Here is a 17,122-nt window from a genome sequence, read left to right on the forward strand (position 1 = left end):
ATTTCAAAAAAGTGCATTATCATTTAAAATTAACGAAAGGCGAATTGGAATAAATTTGTCCTCAATTGACGGAAATAAACGAACGGCAACTCGGAACAGGTTCGGCGAGAATTGACGGAAATGAACGAAGGGACTCGGAGGAGCATTTTAAACATGGCGGCCAAGGCGCTCCGTCAGCGAAGCAGACGAGGCAGCAAACAAGATCCGAACCACGTCAACGTCTCTGCAGAGGCTCGTACGCCGAAAGAGGAGAAAAGGAGCGAAGATAGTAAAGTTACAGACACCGGGCAAGAGTACGTACGAAACGGGGATGAGAGAAAGTACACACATGTTGTCATGTCCATCCCCGGGTTGACTGACAGCTCGTGCAGGGGAGGCAAGAAGCTGGCGTGCTAGCTATTTCATGCCGATTGCATGACAACAGCTATTAACCTTAACGAGTAATGCTTATTAACTATAATTCCAATGATATTGTCTGAATCGTTTCCGCTTTCGAAACAATTGCGTTGTTGACGCGTCAGCTTCATTCATTCGTCATTCTCCTCTAGTGCATCATTTATGAGACTTTCAACATGAATACGTGATTTTACTGTGCATATGTATTATGAATCATCATTAATTTTAAATTCTTTGAGTATCATATTTTGGTGACGTGTCATTCTCGGGTGACGCTTCAAAGCGATCTGCACGAAGCAATCTGATGATGTGAGAAATGCTTGAGCAGATCAATGCTTACCTTGACATATTTAATTGTCTTTATTAGCTCTTTATTATTTATCCTTCTCAGAGATTTGCTTTATTTTCCTCCTTTCAAACCACCTTCGGTTCGTGTTTGTTTCCTGGTAGGGTGTAAAGTCCTTTGTCGCATTTTGTAAAACAGTCGCATGAAGGATTGCAAGGTTGCAAAAAAGTGAGTGCAAAATCGCGAATTTGATCATCTGTGCTGTTGTAAACTATTTTAGAGTGACTTATATCTTGTCTTTTCACGTTACTAAGATCAGATTCTGCGGGTAAAATTGTAATAATAAGGTGACTTGACTTGGACTTGACTTGACCTATTTAAGGGCTTGACTTGACTTGACTTGCCCAAGAAAAAAAAAAGGCTTGAGACTTACTTTAAGACTTTAAGGTTAAGACTTGAGACTTACTTGAGACACATGTGTGACTTGGTCCCATCTCTGGTTCAGATAATGTCAGATGGGATCAGCAGCAGCTCACAAAGCTACTGAAAATGAATGAAAGGATGGATAATAATTTTAAGTTTTAAGTTATTTTAACAATTAATTTGTTAATTTCATAGGGCAATAAGTCGTGGTGGGCAGGTATGGGCCCCGGAAGGCTCGACTGCGTTTAAATGTCTGCTGTCGGCACGCTTCTGCGCAGCACTTCTGAGCAACATCTCCGACTGCGATGAGACCTTCAACTATTGGGAGCCTGTGAGTACAAAAAAAATGAAAGCTCACATATGGTGAAAAATTTGACTTCCTGGTATTTAAAAATAGATAACTTCTTTATGTTTGTAATAGCTGCGATGACTCTTTTCTGACAGATGCACTACCTGCTTTATGGCACAGGGATGCAAACGTGGGAATACTCGCCATTGTATGCCATCAGGTCCTACGCTTACTTATGGCTTCACGCTTTGCCGGCCTGTTTGCACGCCCATGTCCTTCAGACAAGCAAGGCAAGTGTGACATCACAACACGTGCGTAGGAGCTTTGCTATTGACGTTTGTGTTTGCAGGTGTTGGTCTTCTACTTTGTGAGATGTGTCCTCGCTTTCTGCTGCTGTGTCTGCGAGCTCTATTTCTACAAGTGAGTTTGCTGTTTTCATTTTTTTGGGGAGTAATTTATCAACAGTTAATTATAACTTTTTGTTTCTAGGGCTGTTTGTAAGAAATTCGGTTTGCACGTGGGACGACTGATGCTGGCTTTTCTCGTCCTGAGCACCGGAATGTTCAGCTCATCTGCAGGTTGTTAAAATATATTTTGTGTGTGTGTTATCGGTGTCATGATATCTAATTTTTGTTGCCTTTCCTTCCACAGCATTCCTCCCATCCTCTTTCTGCATGTACACCACGCTGGTCGCCATGACGGGGTGGTTCCAGGACTCCACGCCGTTAGCCATCGCGGGCGTAGCTGCCGGCGCCATCGTTGGCTGGCCTTTCTCTGCTCTGATCGGGTACTGTCATCAAATGAATGCCTACTGATCACCTGTAAATGATTTTTTTTTTATTTACCATTTTGGTGTGTTCGCTCTGCAGGGTGCCAATTGCATTTGACTTGCTTGTAATGAAGAAGCAGTGGAAGAATTTTATTATGTGGTCTGCTGTTGCGCTGCTGTTACTGCTGGTAAAAAAAAAAAAATATTGGAGCTTAGTGTAAATTATTTCAGTTAACCTTTATCATGATTTTTTTTCAGGGTCCCTTGGTGGCTGTCGACTCTTACTTTTATGGCAAACTGGTGGTGGCCCCTCTTAATATTCTTCTGTATAATGTCTTCACACCACATGGACCTGATTTGTATGGTAATTAACACACACACAGCTTTCGTATGTAAGGATATTTTTTTTCTATTTTATGACAAAAGGAAAATTTTCAATCTGTAATGCCTTCTTTGGAATACAGATGGCGCCACAATCAAACTGATTTCCTTCAAGTTGCAATGTTGAACATATTTTATTCCCAGGTACGGAGCCGTGGTACTTCTATTTTGTGAACGGGGCCCTAAACTTCAACCTGGTTTTTATTCTGGCACTTTTTTCCCTGCCACTCACTGCTATCATGGAGACGCTTCTGCACAAATTCAATGGTGAGTGGGTGAGCGAGTGTGTGAGTAGGTTTGGAAATCATCTTGCGTGCCTCGTGTCTTTCTTGCAGTGCAGAACCTGGGTCGTCCCTACTGGCTGACCTTGTCACCCATGTATCTGTGGATGTTGGTTTTCTTCACCCGGCCTCACAAAGAAGAACGCTTTCTCTTTCCCATCTACCCCCTCATCTGCCTCAGCGGCGCTGTGGCCCTCTCATCTCTACAGGTGCGCTTCCGTTCTCATGTCTGCAAATGATGATGATCATTTTTTGTCTTCATTCTTCTCTCTGCAGAAATGCTACCACTTCCTGTTTCAGCGCTACCGTCTGGAGCACTACACGGTCTCCTCCAATTGGCTGGCGCTTAGTGCTGTGGTGGTTTTTGCTGCGGTGTCACTCTCTCGCTCTGTCGCTCTCTTCAGAGGTACGCCGTGCGTTCATATGTGTGGATGCAGTTCCTTGGGTCTCATTGTTGACTTTTTTTCCATTCTCGACAGGCTACCACGCCCCCCTGGACCTATACCCCGAGTTCCTACGCATCGCCAGGGACACGAGCCTGCACTCGGTCCCTGAAGGCAGACCGGTCAGCGTTTGTGTGGGCAAGGAGTGGTACCGCTTCCCGAGTAGCTTCCTTCTCCCTCACAAGTCAGTAATCATGATTCCAACAGTTCATCTCAATATGTCAAAACCAATTATCTTCATGTTGAATTTCAGTTTAGCCAGTTTATATCCCGATTGTGTAATGAACTCACAGTTCAGTTCCAGAAGAGACCGGATAATTCTGACCTTTCTACCTTGACAGGTCGCCAAAATAATCGGAACTGGAAGTAAACAAAAAGAGAGCAAAGTTTGATGCTTTGAGTACAAACATTTCATAAATATTCCTGTTCCTGTTGTTAATTTCCAGCTGGCAACTTCACTTCATCCAAAGTGAGTTCAGAGGTCAACTACCTAAGCCGTACGCTGCGGGCCCTCGAGCCACGCAGATCATACCTAATGATATGAACGACCAAAATCTGGAGGAGCCTAGCAGATATGTAAGACGTGCTTCCTCCTCCCAAATGAAATCTTGGTCAGTAACATTGGCTCCATGTAGGTGGACATCCGGCACTGCCACTACTTGGTAGACCTGGACACAGAAGAAGAAACGCTACGTGAGCCACGCTACGCAGCAAACAAAGAAGAGTGGAACATCATTGCCTATAAGCCTTTTCTCCACGCTTCCAGGTTGTCCACACTCGGATCTGCTGACTTCTCTTAAAACAGTATTTTTTGAAATCCTCACATTAATTCCAAAATGGCCTCTCCATCCAAATCCTAGGTCCTCGCCGATCTTCAGAGCATTTTACATCCCGTTCCTCTCTAACCATCACACCAGCTACAGACGCTATGTCATCTTAAAATCCCGGCGACAAAAGCAGCCACGTGGGCGAGGCCACGGCTGACCTTTGAACTTGGGCTTCACTCAGATCCCATAACAGCATCCTTCCCTTTGACTTGACACAGCTGCTGTGTTCGTGTTTTGAGTCATTCGTCTTAAGGAATGAAGATAAGGACCCTTTAAGGACTTTGTGTGTCTGTGTGTGCATGTGAAAACAAATCCACGGGTTGTCTACAGGCAGTAATTGTGTGTCACTGTGTCTCGTGTGTTATTTGAATGAAGCTGTTCATATCTGTTTCCCCTCAGACTGCAAGTGTGGCTTGAATGCATTCAATGGAATCAAAATGTTTACTAAGGTGTGACCGGTGAGAATGAATGGAAATCAAAAAATGTGACACAATCATTTTGTTTTTAAATAAAATAACAGCACCACTGTCTGATTTGTTTATTTACTTTACAAACATACAAAGAACAGTTGACATGACACAGATTTACAAATATCAGCAAAGTTGAACATGCTGCGTTATGGACGAGCAACCTCAACACTTACAGGCAGTTTGAACCAGGAAATAGGGAGAAGCCATTTTGTTTTTTTTATGATTGTAGCACTGTACAACATAAAAACAAGCAGTTGCAGTCTCCTGTTAAATTAATTCAGTGAACATTGACAAGCATATCAGTGAGATGTCAACAGGTCATGCAAAAGTCATGCAAACTTTTTTTTTTTTCATTACCAAAACCAAATGCACCATGCTGAGTTCATTCTACATAACATCCAACATCAGACAACATTATTACGCACACATCAGTACTTCCCACTGTCGAGCCATTGCTGTTCATTTAAATATCTTCTCCTTCCATCGAGATTCAAACCACTTCTGTAGTTCTCCAATGTGGCCTGGTATGGTTTACGGTTCCCGTACGTTCCCAAGATGCTTTGGTAAGAATCCCCATTGCCGTTGTTGCTGTAGGTCTGATACAAGTCTGCTTTGGGCGTCACTTTGGGTTCGTAGAGTTCCCTCTTGGCCGCCAGGATGTCATCGAACAACTCGTGGTCCCCGTAGGCGCCGGCGCTACCGAAATGCTCGCTCTTAGTGGTACGGCGGCCCAGACTTCGGTCGTAAAACTGTCCGGGTCGAGCTAGACTCCCATCGATCGCGTCTCTCTTCGCCGGGCGGCCTAAACTGCTGTTGTAGAGGTCACGCGTACCCCGACGACCCAAGCTGAGGTCATTGAGGTCAAAGTTGAGAAAGCAGCTCTCGTTGCTGGCCAGAGTCACAAAACCGCTCTCGGTGTCGCGGCCCCCTAGGTTGTCGTAATCCCCCGTGGGGGTGTCGGGGGACGAGCATAGAAAGGATGTGTTTTTAGTGTGGGGGCGCCCCGACATCAAGTCGTCGTCCTTCTGGGAGCGAATCACGTTGTAGACGTCAGTCGGGGTCGGGCTGAGACGAGCGCTAGGCTCTGTCTTGGGTACCTCTGACTTTTTCTCTTTCGTTCGTCTGTCAGAAGCAGGAGAGCTCAGCCTCAGTCAGACAATGTTTTTGTTATATGATTAATTTGTGATCCAAACATTTTGTGGAAACAAAATAGATTTTCAATCTCAGGAATGATGAGGTCAATTTATGTATTAAACACACATCAATTTAGCATACCGTTTTGTTTTTCCGGCCAAATGTGCATAAGTATGATCGATAAGCAACCAGTATTGACATTTGAGTTAACGTTGAAGACTTTGTATGCTCTGCTTGCACACGCTCCTCTCTAAATATTTCCGGTCATTGATTGACAGGTCAAAACTATCGGATCCTCACCGTGCAACGATCGTTTTGAAGCAGCAGACGCCTGTCACTGTTAGCAGCAGGAGAATGAGCGGAATGGTGGGGATGATGATGTAGATCACATTCAGGGCTAAGAGAAAATGACAAATCGCTTCACATTAGCATTTAGATGTAATATTAGTGGACTGATAAATTCTGTGAATTAACCTGTGGTCCTCTTTGCGTTGTGGTCACTTGGATTCCATGGGACGGATGAGGGAACGATGTCTAACATTTCAAAGAAAAACATTTCATTAAATATATGAAATGCCTTTTTTAATTTTTTTTTTTACCAATTTATTAGTTGATTTGCTACAGAAGTCATCACGTTAATAAGTGCAAAATAATAAATCACCTAAAATGAACATATTTTATTATATTATTTATATATTATATTAATTTATTTTATGATATATATTACATTTTATTACCTGCATGTGTGGAGTTTGCAGGAGATGAATCAGCTGAGTTTTCTAGTGAGAGCAAAAAAAAAAACAATTAGCATATTCAAGTTTTTCAAATGAACGTATGACGTCTACCTGCTGTGTATTTGCAGATGAAGTTGTGTTTGGTGTCACAGTTGTCGTCGTTCCATTGGAACATGTAAAGACCTCCCAGTCCTGGTGGAGCGGACGGCTGATGATACATCACCACGCAAACCTCGTAACCGCAGGACGGCTCATCCCAGTGCCAGTTCCTACACACACACACACACACACACACACAGCCACTATCATTTATTTCAAAACTGCCTCCACACTTCTATTTATTAGGCTCACTTAGATAAAACCGATGCGGCTCTGCAATAAATCTTCCCTTGCTAGGCTTGTAATGTTCACTTTTACTGTAATTGTTTAAGAGCGAGCTATTGATCTGATTCAATGGGCATTTTGGGATGGCTGTCATTTAGAAGGAGTGCAATACCATCATCGGATATATATATACTCAGAAGTATATTTAAAAGTCAAAATTGTAATTCCATTAGATGTCATGTGTGAGCGTTGATAGGAGAGAAAGTACCATGACATCATTATTAGATTTCCGTCTTGTATTTCTTGCAGAAAGATTGCCCAAACTTTTTTTTCTTCTGCTCACTTTGGCATCCTTCACCTTTAATTTACTTAACAGACTAAAACCAATCCATCAATGTTGCGAAAGATCCATCCATCCATTTTATGTCACTTATCCTGTTCAGGGTTAGTGACACTGAAATGGCCGCCGTCAACGTAACCCACCTAAATGTAGACTTTGTACCATCCAGCCAGCGATACTGCGATGAGCATTCGCTACTACTACTGCTGTCTTCATCTCCATGGTTACGCCGCAGCCCGATCCAGAAGTCTCCGTCAGTCGGTCTCAGATCCGTTATGAGTTGCTCGATGATTTTCTGCTCCGACTCCGATTCCACGCTGAGGAGCTGGCCGCCGTCACGACGGCAGGCCAGGTCGGCCTCCCCGAAATTCAGCCTCCGACGAAGCTCGGAGAAGTAGGCCAGCTTGTAACAGGGCCTGCCGTTACCTGCCTTGCACACACGTTGACCTGCACAAATACCGTATTTTCCACACTATAAGGCCCACCTAAAAACCTCAAATTTTCTCAAAAGTCATCAGGTGCACCTTATATATGGACCAATATTGAGCCACTACAGCAGGCGTGTCCAAAGTCCGGCCCGCGGGCCAAATGTAGATATCTTATATATAGACAAAATTTTAAAATGGGCCATTCATTGAAGGTGCGCCTTATAATCCAGTGCGCCTTATAGTGTGGAAAATACGGTAGTTACACACACTTGATCTCTAAGTGCCTATTAAAGAGGTAATATTACGATTTCATAAACTTCCTTTTTAGTTACTAACCTTTAACTTGGTATGATTCCCAGCCATCGCAATACAACCAACATTTTAAGCAAGACGATTAGCAATGTTAAAATAGTACTAAAATGGTTCATTTATTTATATTCTGGATATAGTTTGCATCTATTGGGAGGGGCAAAATAATAGAAACAACTCTAATTATGATACACTTGCACACCACCGCAAGTTATCACAATGATAAATATTTTCAAGTCGAATCTCTTTTACAGTATCATAATATTTGCAAATTTATGATATTTAGGACTATCTAATGATGTCATAACCACACATTGTAGCCTGCTTACCTCTAGCTTCAAATGCGTCCACTAATCCAGTTGATCATGATGAACCCCCAAAAAAAAATCCACATGTGAGTTTGCGTAGATGATTCCAGAAAGTATTTGAGGCTTACCTGTAATGAGTCGAGTAGCTCCTGATGGATTGAAACACAAAATCATGACATGACAGAGGATGGCGAGCCGGTCCATGGCTTCTGGCATCTGACTTTGACTGGAGTTACTTAGTTTGTCATATCACTGTCACGAAATCAGCACGCCATCAGCCAAAAGTTGACAGAACGATCAGGATGCTCCACATGTCCAAAAAAAATACTTCGAATGAAGAAATAAGGTCTTCTTGTGTGTGTGTTGCGGACCGATGTGTGTGTGTGAAAGGAGGAGCAAGGAAGAGAAGATGAGAAGGGGGCAGTACGTGTTAGGGAGGGGGGCTGTAATCTGTTAAGAGCAGTCTTAATGATCGTCAGAAGAGGCGGCATTGATCGCAGAGACATCTAATCACGCAAGTGCTTCTCATTGTAAACGCTGACACGAGGCAGATTTCACTCCTGGCTTTATGACAGGCGCTTTAGGGGGATTGTCATTACAAAGGTGTTACATGAAAATGATCTTCTCGAATTTCATCAGCCCTAAGCTTTCGGTAATGTGAATTATAATATTTAATTTTTTTTGCTTCGATGAGAGTCACATGGCAAGTTGTATAACCAGTCTATTCTTCTATTTAATTGATGTCAGCTAATTTAGCATCAGTCCATCATTTTCTTCTCAAACTTGCCAATTTGATAATAACAAGGATCAGCAGCTATTGATGCTAGCTCATACATTTATTTCTCAGCACAAATGGAGGAAAAGAGAATGTATGCACTTCCTGATGGGAGTAATTTCTAAAATGGCCTATAAGGTTGATTTAGGAGCAGCAGGGAGACATCAAGCGGACTTTGAGGATGCTTCATCAGGAATCCGCTGGGTGAGTTGGCGAGGAACCCGGACTATGGGTAAGAACTGCTGCAACTGCTAATCCCGTTATGTTTGATCGATTCCAGTCTGGGGTTTACATTGGAGGGTGTCACGTTGAGGTTAGCAGGTGGACTATAAAGCAGAAGACAACGGAACCCTTCTTGTTTACAACATCTGAGGAGCTTTCATTCAATTAAGACTCACGTGGTGCTCTGTCTCAGGCCATCCCGTTGACCTCCTCGTCCCTCCATCCTAATTAGTTAAAGGGAATCTAGATGAATGCTCCCGTGGGAATGGTCCTCGTACATCACCCACACGTAGAAAAAACGGGTGGGTGGTACTCAGAAGGAAAATTCACCACGTGACATTTAGGGAGGATTGCTAAGTGTACTTTTTTTTTCCACTGAGTCAATCCATGACAGCATAATGGTCAGCTGATCAAATGAGCTTATTCGAAGCTATAAACTCGCATCTTGCGGGCCTCGTAAAACACAAACACAAAGACCAACAATGGCACGTAGTGCTGATTTGCACCGGAGACAGATAAAACTGTTTTGCGCGCCAACCAAAAGTACTTTCCACTAAATTAGATTTGAATAATGCGAGTTGGCACGCCACCAGATGTGGCGTCCGCAATGCGTAGGAAACAAGCCTCGACTCGGTGACCCAAAAGGAGAGTCGGAACTCTCCATCAGTGGACGTAAAAGCCTTTTAATGCAACGTTATGGTAACTCCTGTTTGCGAGTTGATAAACGAGCGATTGTTAAGGAAACTGTTGAAGATGATGTAGGTGCACCTGAAAATCTCACCAATGCAATATTTTGAACAAGAACTCTAGCCATGGATGGGAAGGATCAGCAGGGAAGGAGCTGATTGGCTGATGACACTGAGCAAAACCAATTAGAGACTAGAAATGTTTTAACTCTGATGTCCAAATTAAACAAAGACCAAAGTGTTCAAAATATATTGTAATCCAAAAAAAACCAAAATATCAAATCGACAATCTAAGTGACACGGTTTAGCATGATCTTCACGTTCGATCTTGCGTGATACATTTCTTAATTATATTTAAACCATGAGTTTAATTTTCAGATATCACGTAACAGCATTTTTCAAATCGTTTAGCATTTAGTTCTTCAAAAACTCCAGCGGTGCATAATCATCCTGGGTGTCGTTTCCAAGGATAGTTTTGAGGAAAGGTACAACCTTGAAAACATTGATGTGGAAATCTCGGGAGTCCGCATCCGAGTCGACCACACCGCCGCCTTTGCACAGATTTTTGCTTCCCCAGCTGACCAGCCCGATCTGGAAATAAGGAACAAATTGGTCCATTTAAAAAAATAAAAAATAACCGTTAACAGCTGTGTTTATTACCGTATTTTCCGGACTATAAGGCGCACCTAAAAACCTAAAATTTTCTCAAAAGCCGACAGTGCGCCTTATAGTTCGGTGCGCCTTATAGTCCGGTGCGCCTTATAGTCCGGAAAATACGGTATATATTCGTCCATACATTAAAAGGCTGAACCTTTTCTCTTAACTGTAAAGCAGATATCTTGGTACCTAACCTAAACTTTTTTTTTTTTTTTACCCAAAAATATGTCTTTCATGTTCCTCACCTGCACCGTGCGATGCTCAAAGTTCTTGAAGACAGCACCTCCGGAGTCACCTGCATCAAATGACATTCCTCAGTGGAAAATAGCATTCCATAACTATGAGGAAAAAAAAAATCATGTCAACCTACCTGTACATGCTATATGATCTCTGAAGGGAGTCAAACCGCCAGTGCATAGGAAGTTTCCCGTCACGGGAACTTCAGCTTTTTTTGTTGTGATTCCCGGTGCCTCCAATGCATGTTGAATGCATTCATCCCTCTGCGTTGCGCAACAGGAAAATCAAATCAGCTCAAGGGAATTTTTGCAAACACAAGTGATTGTTAAGAACTCACCTTATCGCCGAGTTTAGCATGGACGTGTTTTTCATCTACCCATTGGTTATTAGTGCGTGTCAGGAATGTAAGTTTTTCCATATTCTTTAAAAGTAGCTCCTCTGTAGTTTGAGACACAGACAATTTAGTATTTATTGTTACAAAATAATAAAAAGATATACTAAATAGTGAAGTACTTTTGATTGCCCCAGATATTTATTACTATTTCTTTTATAATATTAAACCAATACACCACAACTCAAAACTGTAATTTTAAACATTTTTGTTTCACGTGTTGCACTAGAATTATTTCTTTAGTTACCTTGTTGTGCGCAGGTGGATTCACCAACCAGTTTTAGAGCATTACTAGTCTCCTGGGTACAGGGTATGCAAATTGGTCTAAACAAGAAGAGAGGACAATATTGTCAACAATTTCACAAATGTGACTTTTTTCAAATAAGTAAATTATATTGTACCTGACCAGCGTGGAGATTTTAACAAATTCGGTAAGTTGTATGAGAGCCACGTCGTAGTCGTAAAATTCCTTCACACCCTCGTTCACTTTAGCGCTGACGTTGAACAATGGGTGTAAAAAGAAATTCTTGACTCTTTTTGCTGTCAGAGATAGAAAGATGGAAACCAAATCTTACAAAAAACTAAAAATCTCTACAAAATAGATTTCCATAGATGAATTCCAACCCCCCCTAAAAAAAAAAAAAAAATCTGGGATAATGGCAAATGAACCGTGATTTACAATACAATGCAAAATGATGAAGGGTCAACCGGGGTCATCTTACTTCTGCCTTGTCCGTCGTTTATCTCAACTGTGATGTGTTTGGGCAAATCTTCAAATGTGAAGCAGTGAGCGGCGGTCAAGATGAACATGGGCGTCACCAGAGAGCCCATACAATTCATCACTCTACCATTGTTCTTAAAATATTAGTCAAACACAAATTAGATTCAGTCCGCAAAGGTACTGCAGCAGGGGAAAAAAATAAAAAACAGAAAAATTCTTCATTTTTCACCTGGACAATAATCAGCGCTGCCCATGGATAGTTTTCCCTTTTTTCAATGGTGACATAATCCTTGTGAAGACCACACGATCCTTGGACATCGCCCTCATCTGAAAGTGGATCAAAACCGATGGTTCACAATTTCATTTACCGTATTTTCCGGACTATAAGGCGCACCGGACTATAAGGCGTACCTTCAATGAATGGCCCATTTTAAAACGTTGTCCCTATAGTCATTCTCCATTTTATCTTTTTTATTTCAACTTCAGAGGCAACAAATTACTTCATAATCACAAAATAATAATCCATAGTCTTTTTGATTCATGATTCATAGTCTTCAGCGGGCCACTTATGATTGATTTCATGACACAATGCTTCGGGCCAGTTTAAATTTAGGAATTTGGTCCATATATAAGGCACACCGGACTATAAGGCGCACTGTTGGCTTTTGAGAAAATTTTAGGTTTTTAGGTGCGCCTTATAAAAATACGGTAATACTATTGGAAGAAATGACAATTAAAACATATTTGTATTATTGAGTTACACAAAGTAACGGAGGTGATGTGGAAGCAAAAAAAAAAAACACAAAGCAAAAATCCCAAACTCACCGATGATGTCATCAAATGTCCTTTGCAATTGTTTTATGTTTTGCAGCCGGAAGTAATGGTTGCCACCCGTCCCGGTGACCAGAGGCTCCAAGTCATCGTCAAAGATCTCCGCCCCGATGGCGAAAATGTAAATGTCTGAAAGAAAGACCCAAAATTCAGATTGGACTTAAAACCATCGGAGCTAAAGCCAACTCACCCAAGAACTCTGCTCTTAAGGGTTCTTTCTTATTATCGGAGTCCATGTAGACCATATTCTTGATTTTTTTCACTGTCAATTCAGGTGACCCACCCATGTTGTAGGCACCTGTGTATGAATCAAAACACTTCTGTTAGATTGATCTCATGGAATGACACTTTTTTACCTTCAGATTTTTACGCAAAAGATGAAATTACCATCTGTAAAAAGAATGATGACGTGACGGTGATCCTTAAAGGCCTCTTCCCCTTTTATCTGCTTTATTTCCGCCATCCGCTTCAAGAAGGTCGTGAAGACCAGATTGAGATCCGTTCCAGCTGTGTTTCCAACTTTGAGTGGGGAACAACAAAAACATCTCAAAACCAAGCAGTCGACTAAAAGCCCATTTTCAGATATTGATCCGTTGGCCCACTCACTGCCTATTTTAAATTCTTCCAGTTTTGTCTTCACGGTGTTCAGCTGAACATGGCCGTCGATGAAATCCACAATGTTGACAACTTCAAATATTTCCGAGGAGAAAAATACAACCTCGTAGTTTGGAGAGATAGGAAAAGATGAAATCTGCGTTAGGGGAGGGGGGGGGGGGGGGGAGATTAGGTTTAGTAATGAGCAGACAAGTGCAAGAAAATTGCTGGAAAATACGTTCCCCATCTTCACTAATTGTTACTTTGTAAATGAGGCATTTAGTAGCCAAAATAGCATCCTGCCGGCCGCGTTGAAAACATGCCAAAGGACTCAGGCCAAAAATATTATAATGCATACAGTAATTCATAATTAAATCCACTTATAATGGGAAACTGCCTTGACAGCTAAATGGAATGAGACCCGCTTTTGAACATGGCAAAATTTTCTCCCGATGGTGCCGGACATGTAACATGTGACATCATTAACAACGCCAATAACAATAATCATAAAAATTCTGTTCTGCATCTTAAAATTTGAACATTGACTAGAACTTAATGCTGCTGATGATCTGTCAAATATAATGCATAGTTTTTTTTTGTACCTCCAAATGTGGACTAATTGATTAAATGTGGTACCCACTAAATCACGGTGGTGTTTTTGTAGTCAGCATATTCGTGCTCAGCAGAAACTCCCTATTTAAACAAAAGCAGTCCCAATCTAACTTGCATCTCTTAAACCTGCAGCATATTTGCTGACTCATCAAGTTCAGCATATTAAAAAAGACGCCATCATAGAGATAGTGCTAACGATTTTCAACATGCACTTTTTATTACGCTCGTAAACTTCATATATATTATAATCAAAAACAAAAATGTGTTTTTTGTTACCTTGGAGATGAGTTTCGTTACAGTCTCCCTGGCGTCATTGAAGTATTTTTCTTCAATGCTCTCGGAAATATCCAAACCAATGTAGATGTTGAGTGTTCCATTTTTTGAAACCCGAATTTTTCTGCCCTCCTGTGTGTCGTCTAAATGGTTAAAAAACATTAATCATAATCTTCACATAATCTTGCTGTGAAACTTTCCATTTTAGTGTGATTCATAAATTCTTGTGCATTATTCCTCTTACCTGTGGGCGCCAAAGTGGTGAGACTACTTTTAATTGCACCACCAAAAGCCTCTGAAACTTCCCATGGAGTATCATAAGTGTAATCATCTGAGGATTTAAACACATAAAGAAAGTAAACACATTGCCCAATTCAAAGAACATTTTAAAAATTTTACACTAGAAAACTATAGTAATTGAAATCTTTTGATTGTCTGTTTTCAGCTATATAGTTCATATTTTTATTTATTTATTTTTATTTTCAGAATGTATGAACTGTTTTTCATTTCCAAAATTATCTTCCGCCAATAAAGCAAGAGTTTCTATACCTCGAAAAAAATAATCAGCAACCATGTTAAGAATTATGATGTATAAATGAAAAAAACAAGCAATAGCTTCTTCCTTCTCCTTTTTTGAACATGTTGATTTATTTGTCTTCTTGGCATAACATGAAATTATGTGAAAAAATGATTTTGTGTTTGGTTGATCTCATGTTCAAAAATAAACTTGAACACCAAACGAATTACAGTTGATGTTTCCGATAACAAATGGAAAGACGAATAATAGCATTTTATTAAAGAGACGGTCTCATATACAAAAAAAAAACCTGCCGTGTGGAATTTTCTACATAGGTTATTAGTCAGCTAACAAAATAATGAATCATAATCAATAATGCCCATGACCTCATTCTGATGCTACAACTTGGCTTACTCGGAATGTATTGTCATTGGGGGCGGATGTCATGATGTCACACACTAGGACAAGATGTTTGCAACATGTACTATGTACTCTGGCATGTTACCAAGCACACTAATGAAAAAGCATAAGGCAAATATAATGTTCATTTGAAAATAATTTGATCATTTTAAAAGAATCCAGAATATGTTTTGGCCATGTAAATAAGTCAAATACTATAAGTGTGACAGTGTGTGTCTTACAGTAGCAAGTTGGTTCCGTGCCAGTCCACTGGCCGTTCTCCAGGCACATTCGCTCGCTGGAGCCCACCAGAAACATATTGCTGCTGCATCTGTATTTCACTTTGTCGTCAAGTCGGAATGAATTCCCGGTTCTCAAAGCGCCAGCTGGAATCCCGGGATCGGCGCAGTCACTTCCTGCTGTGTGTGTGATAAGTTAAAATGCAGCAAAATTAAATATAAATATGGAAGTAAGCCTGATAATGTTGAACAGTCATTTGTTTTGTAATGCTATTTGACATTTCATTGCAGATTTTGATCATAGAAAATAAACATTCGTTACTGTTAGCTGTTACATAATTATGAAATAAAATTAAATAAAACTAAAATACAGTTAATGCTACTCACCTACCACACTAATATTGGAAAATTATTCAGTTTAAACGTGCAGCTCATTGAAGTAAAAAATTATATTAACACAAATAAATGTTTTAGATTGTAAATAAAAATTAATATACTGAGACAGTGATTCTTTTTATGTACCACTAGAGCACAGGTGTCAAACTCAAGGCCCGGGGGCCAGATACGGCCCGCCACATCATTTTATGTGGCCCGCAAAGACAATTAATGCATCAAATTTCATTAATAAAATTGCAAATGGTCTTTACTTTTAAAAATCTTTTTTTTTTTAAATATTTGAACAGTTTTTAATACTCTTATTGAGTTATTTGTCAGTATTTTTTCTAGCTTATACTATATATAATATGAGGCGTTCATACTTTTATTTGGCTTGACAGTCATCACGGTCCTCCAAAGGAAACTATGACGACAATACGGCCCATGACAAAAATAAGTTTGACACCCCTGCACTAGACAGTACCCTTATCCCACAACTGGTACCAGAACCATGGACTTCATACTTTAAATTTCCACTTTGTGTCTCGACTGTTTTCAAAAGATCAAACTCATAGAAGTGCACTCACAGTCCCGGCTGCAGATAGGAGTGGAGCCACTCCACTTGCCGTTTGGTAAGCAGACCCGCCTGGCCGAACCTCGTAATGTGTAGCCGAGGTAGCACTCATATGTGGTTTCGTTATCTACTAAGTATTTTTCCTGAGGAGGATAAACGCTGCCGTGCATCAGCACCATGGGGTTCGGGCATTCAACCACTACAGAGAAACGGGGGAGTCAGATTAAATGTGGAGAAAAGCATCATGTTGGTGCTACTCACCCCTGCACGTCTGAGGTTTAGATGGTATGGGCTGTTCGCTCCATGTGCCAGTGAGCTGGCACACGCGTCTTCTGGAGGGATATGGGTAGAAACCCTCACCACAGTGGTAGACCAGCATGCTGCCTGTATTTAGTCCCTTGGTCAGTGTGTAATGACCTCCCTGTATTTGCATGTTGTCCTCGGAACAATCGCACCATACTTGGCCCACTAAAATGGAAAACCATGTGATATTTATAAATCTGACCACAGACTGAGAAATTGAAAAAGATGATCTCGAAATACAAATTTTGATCAAGATTTGATTTCTATTTTAGCTCACCTATTAGGAGACACAAAAGTGCCACACAGGCAAGACGCTGCATGTTGGAAACTTCAACAAGTGAGGAACCGAAAAATGAAACGTTTAGCAGGAGATGGGGTTATATCAACTCACACAGCCACAAGGCAAAATCGAGACGTTATTTATTAACTTCAGGATAAATAGAATTCAATCAATAGTAGTGGCCTGCAGTGATGACTCTGAACATTCTATAATGTTGCAACATGTAATATTAATTTATATTCATCAATACGGTCAAAATGAAAGTAAAAGTTTTTATTTGGGTTTGGAAATATC

The 17,122-nt window shown here is 40.8% G+C and overlaps 3 protein-coding genes across 4 annotated transcripts; 1 reads left to right on the forward strand and 2 right to left on the reverse strand.

Moving 5' to 3' along the window:
- The first annotated feature begins 120 nt into the window (after positions 1-120).
- alg9 (ALG9 alpha-1,2-mannosyltransferase) lies at positions 121-4,625 on the forward strand. 2 transcript variants are annotated; one of them, XM_049743543.2, is made up of 15 exons: positions 121-293; positions 1,301-1,436; positions 1,550-1,684; positions 1,744-1,814; positions 1,884-1,972; positions 2,046-2,181; positions 2,264-2,351; positions 2,422-2,527; positions 2,689-2,811; positions 2,880-3,034; positions 3,102-3,231; positions 3,305-3,452; positions 3,715-3,844; positions 3,904-4,034; positions 4,129-4,625. In XM_049743543.2, exons 1-15 carry the CDS (start codon positions 121-123, stop codon positions 4,250-4,252), a joined length of 1,875 nt encoding a protein of 624 aa, XP_049599500.1. In that variant the 3' UTR covers positions 4,253-4,625. The 2 variants fall into 2 exon arrangements, with proteins under 2 accessions (XP_049599500.1, XP_049599501.1); XM_049743544.2 differs by lacking the exon at positions 121-293 and adding an exon at positions 732-910.
- layna (layilin a) lies at positions 4,619-8,509 on the reverse strand. The gene is made up of 8 exons (XM_049743645.2): positions 8,271-8,509; positions 8,164-8,184; positions 7,241-7,544; positions 6,545-6,702; positions 6,437-6,478; positions 6,174-6,233; positions 6,000-6,096; positions 4,619-5,687 (listed from the first exon to the last, which is right to left on the reverse strand). Exons 1-8 carry the CDS (start codon positions 8,356-8,358, stop codon positions 4,994-4,996), a joined length of 1,464 nt encoding a protein of 487 aa, XP_049599602.1. The 5' UTR covers positions 8,359-8,509; the 3' UTR covers positions 4,619-4,993.
- A 1,554-nt stretch (positions 8,510-10,063) lies between these two features.
- On the reverse strand, positions 10,064-16,940 carry LOC125982648 (complement factor B-like). Its single transcript, XM_049743527.1, has 18 exons — positions 16,826-16,940; positions 16,507-16,713; positions 16,259-16,444; positions 15,300-15,476; positions 14,386-14,472; positions 14,145-14,284; positions 13,269-13,413; positions 13,050-13,181; positions 12,853-12,960; positions 12,657-12,791; positions 12,061-12,158; positions 11,833-11,965; positions 11,512-11,650; positions 11,358-11,434; positions 11,057-11,157; positions 10,853-10,982; positions 10,728-10,777; positions 10,064-10,416 (listed from the first exon to the last, which is right to left on the reverse strand). The coding sequence occupies exons 1-18, from the start codon at positions 16,866-16,868 to the stop codon at positions 10,240-10,242; spliced, it is 2,265 nt and encodes a 754-aa protein (XP_049599484.1). The 5' UTR covers positions 16,869-16,940; the 3' UTR covers positions 10,064-10,239.
- Positions 16,941-17,122: the final 182 nt, after the last annotated feature.

Source organism: Syngnathus scovelli, chromosome 15 (genome assembly GCF_024217435.2).
Source record: "Syngnathus scovelli strain Florida chromosome 15, RoL_Ssco_1.2, whole genome shotgun sequence".
NCBI classification, from domain to species: domain Eukaryota; kingdom Metazoa; phylum Chordata; class Actinopteri; order Syngnathiformes; family Syngnathidae; genus Syngnathus; species Syngnathus scovelli.

What these genes read in the sequence shown, in the direction of transcription:
- LOC125982648 (XM_049743527.1), bottom strand. Translation starts at nt 16,868, where the DNA reads ATGCAGCGTCTTGCCTGTGTGGCACTTTTGTGTCTCCTAATAG. An exon ending in CACGGAACCAACTTGCTACT is followed by an intron (nt 14,473 to 15,299) that starts GTAAGACACACA and finishes TTAAATCCTCAG; the next exon opens with ATGATTACACTTATGATACT. An exon ending in CTTAAGAGCAGAGTTCTTGG is followed by an intron (nt 12,792 to 12,852) that starts GTGAGTTGGCTT and finishes TCTTTCTTTCAG; the next exon opens with ACATTTACATTTTCGCCATC.
- layna (XM_049743645.2), bottom strand. Translation starts at nt 8,358, where the DNA reads ATGCCAGAAGCCATGGACCGGCTCGCCATCCTCTGTCATGTCATGATT. An exon ending in AGCTACTCGACTCATTACAG is followed by an intron (nt 8,185 to 8,270) that starts GTAAGCCTCAAA and finishes CAACTGGATTAG; the next exon opens with TGGACGCATTTGAAGCTAGA. An exon ending in CAACGCAAAGAGGACCACAG is followed by an intron (nt 6,097 to 6,173) that starts GTTAATTCACAG and finishes ATTTTCTCTTAG; the next exon opens with CCCTGAATGTGATCTACATC.
- alg9 (XM_049743543.2), top strand. Translation starts at nt 121, where the DNA reads ATGAACGAAGGGACTCGGAGGAGCATTTTAAACATGGCGGCCAAGGCG. An exon ending in TGCGAGCTCTATTTCTACAA is followed by an intron (nt 1,815 to 1,883) that starts GTGAGTTTGCTG and finishes TTTTGTTTCTAG; the next exon opens with GGCTGTTTGTAAGAAATTCG. An exon ending in CTCTGTCGCTCTCTTCAGAG is followed by an intron (nt 3,232 to 3,304) that starts GTACGCCGTGCG and finishes CATTCTCGACAG; the next exon opens with GCTACCACGCCCCCCTGGAC.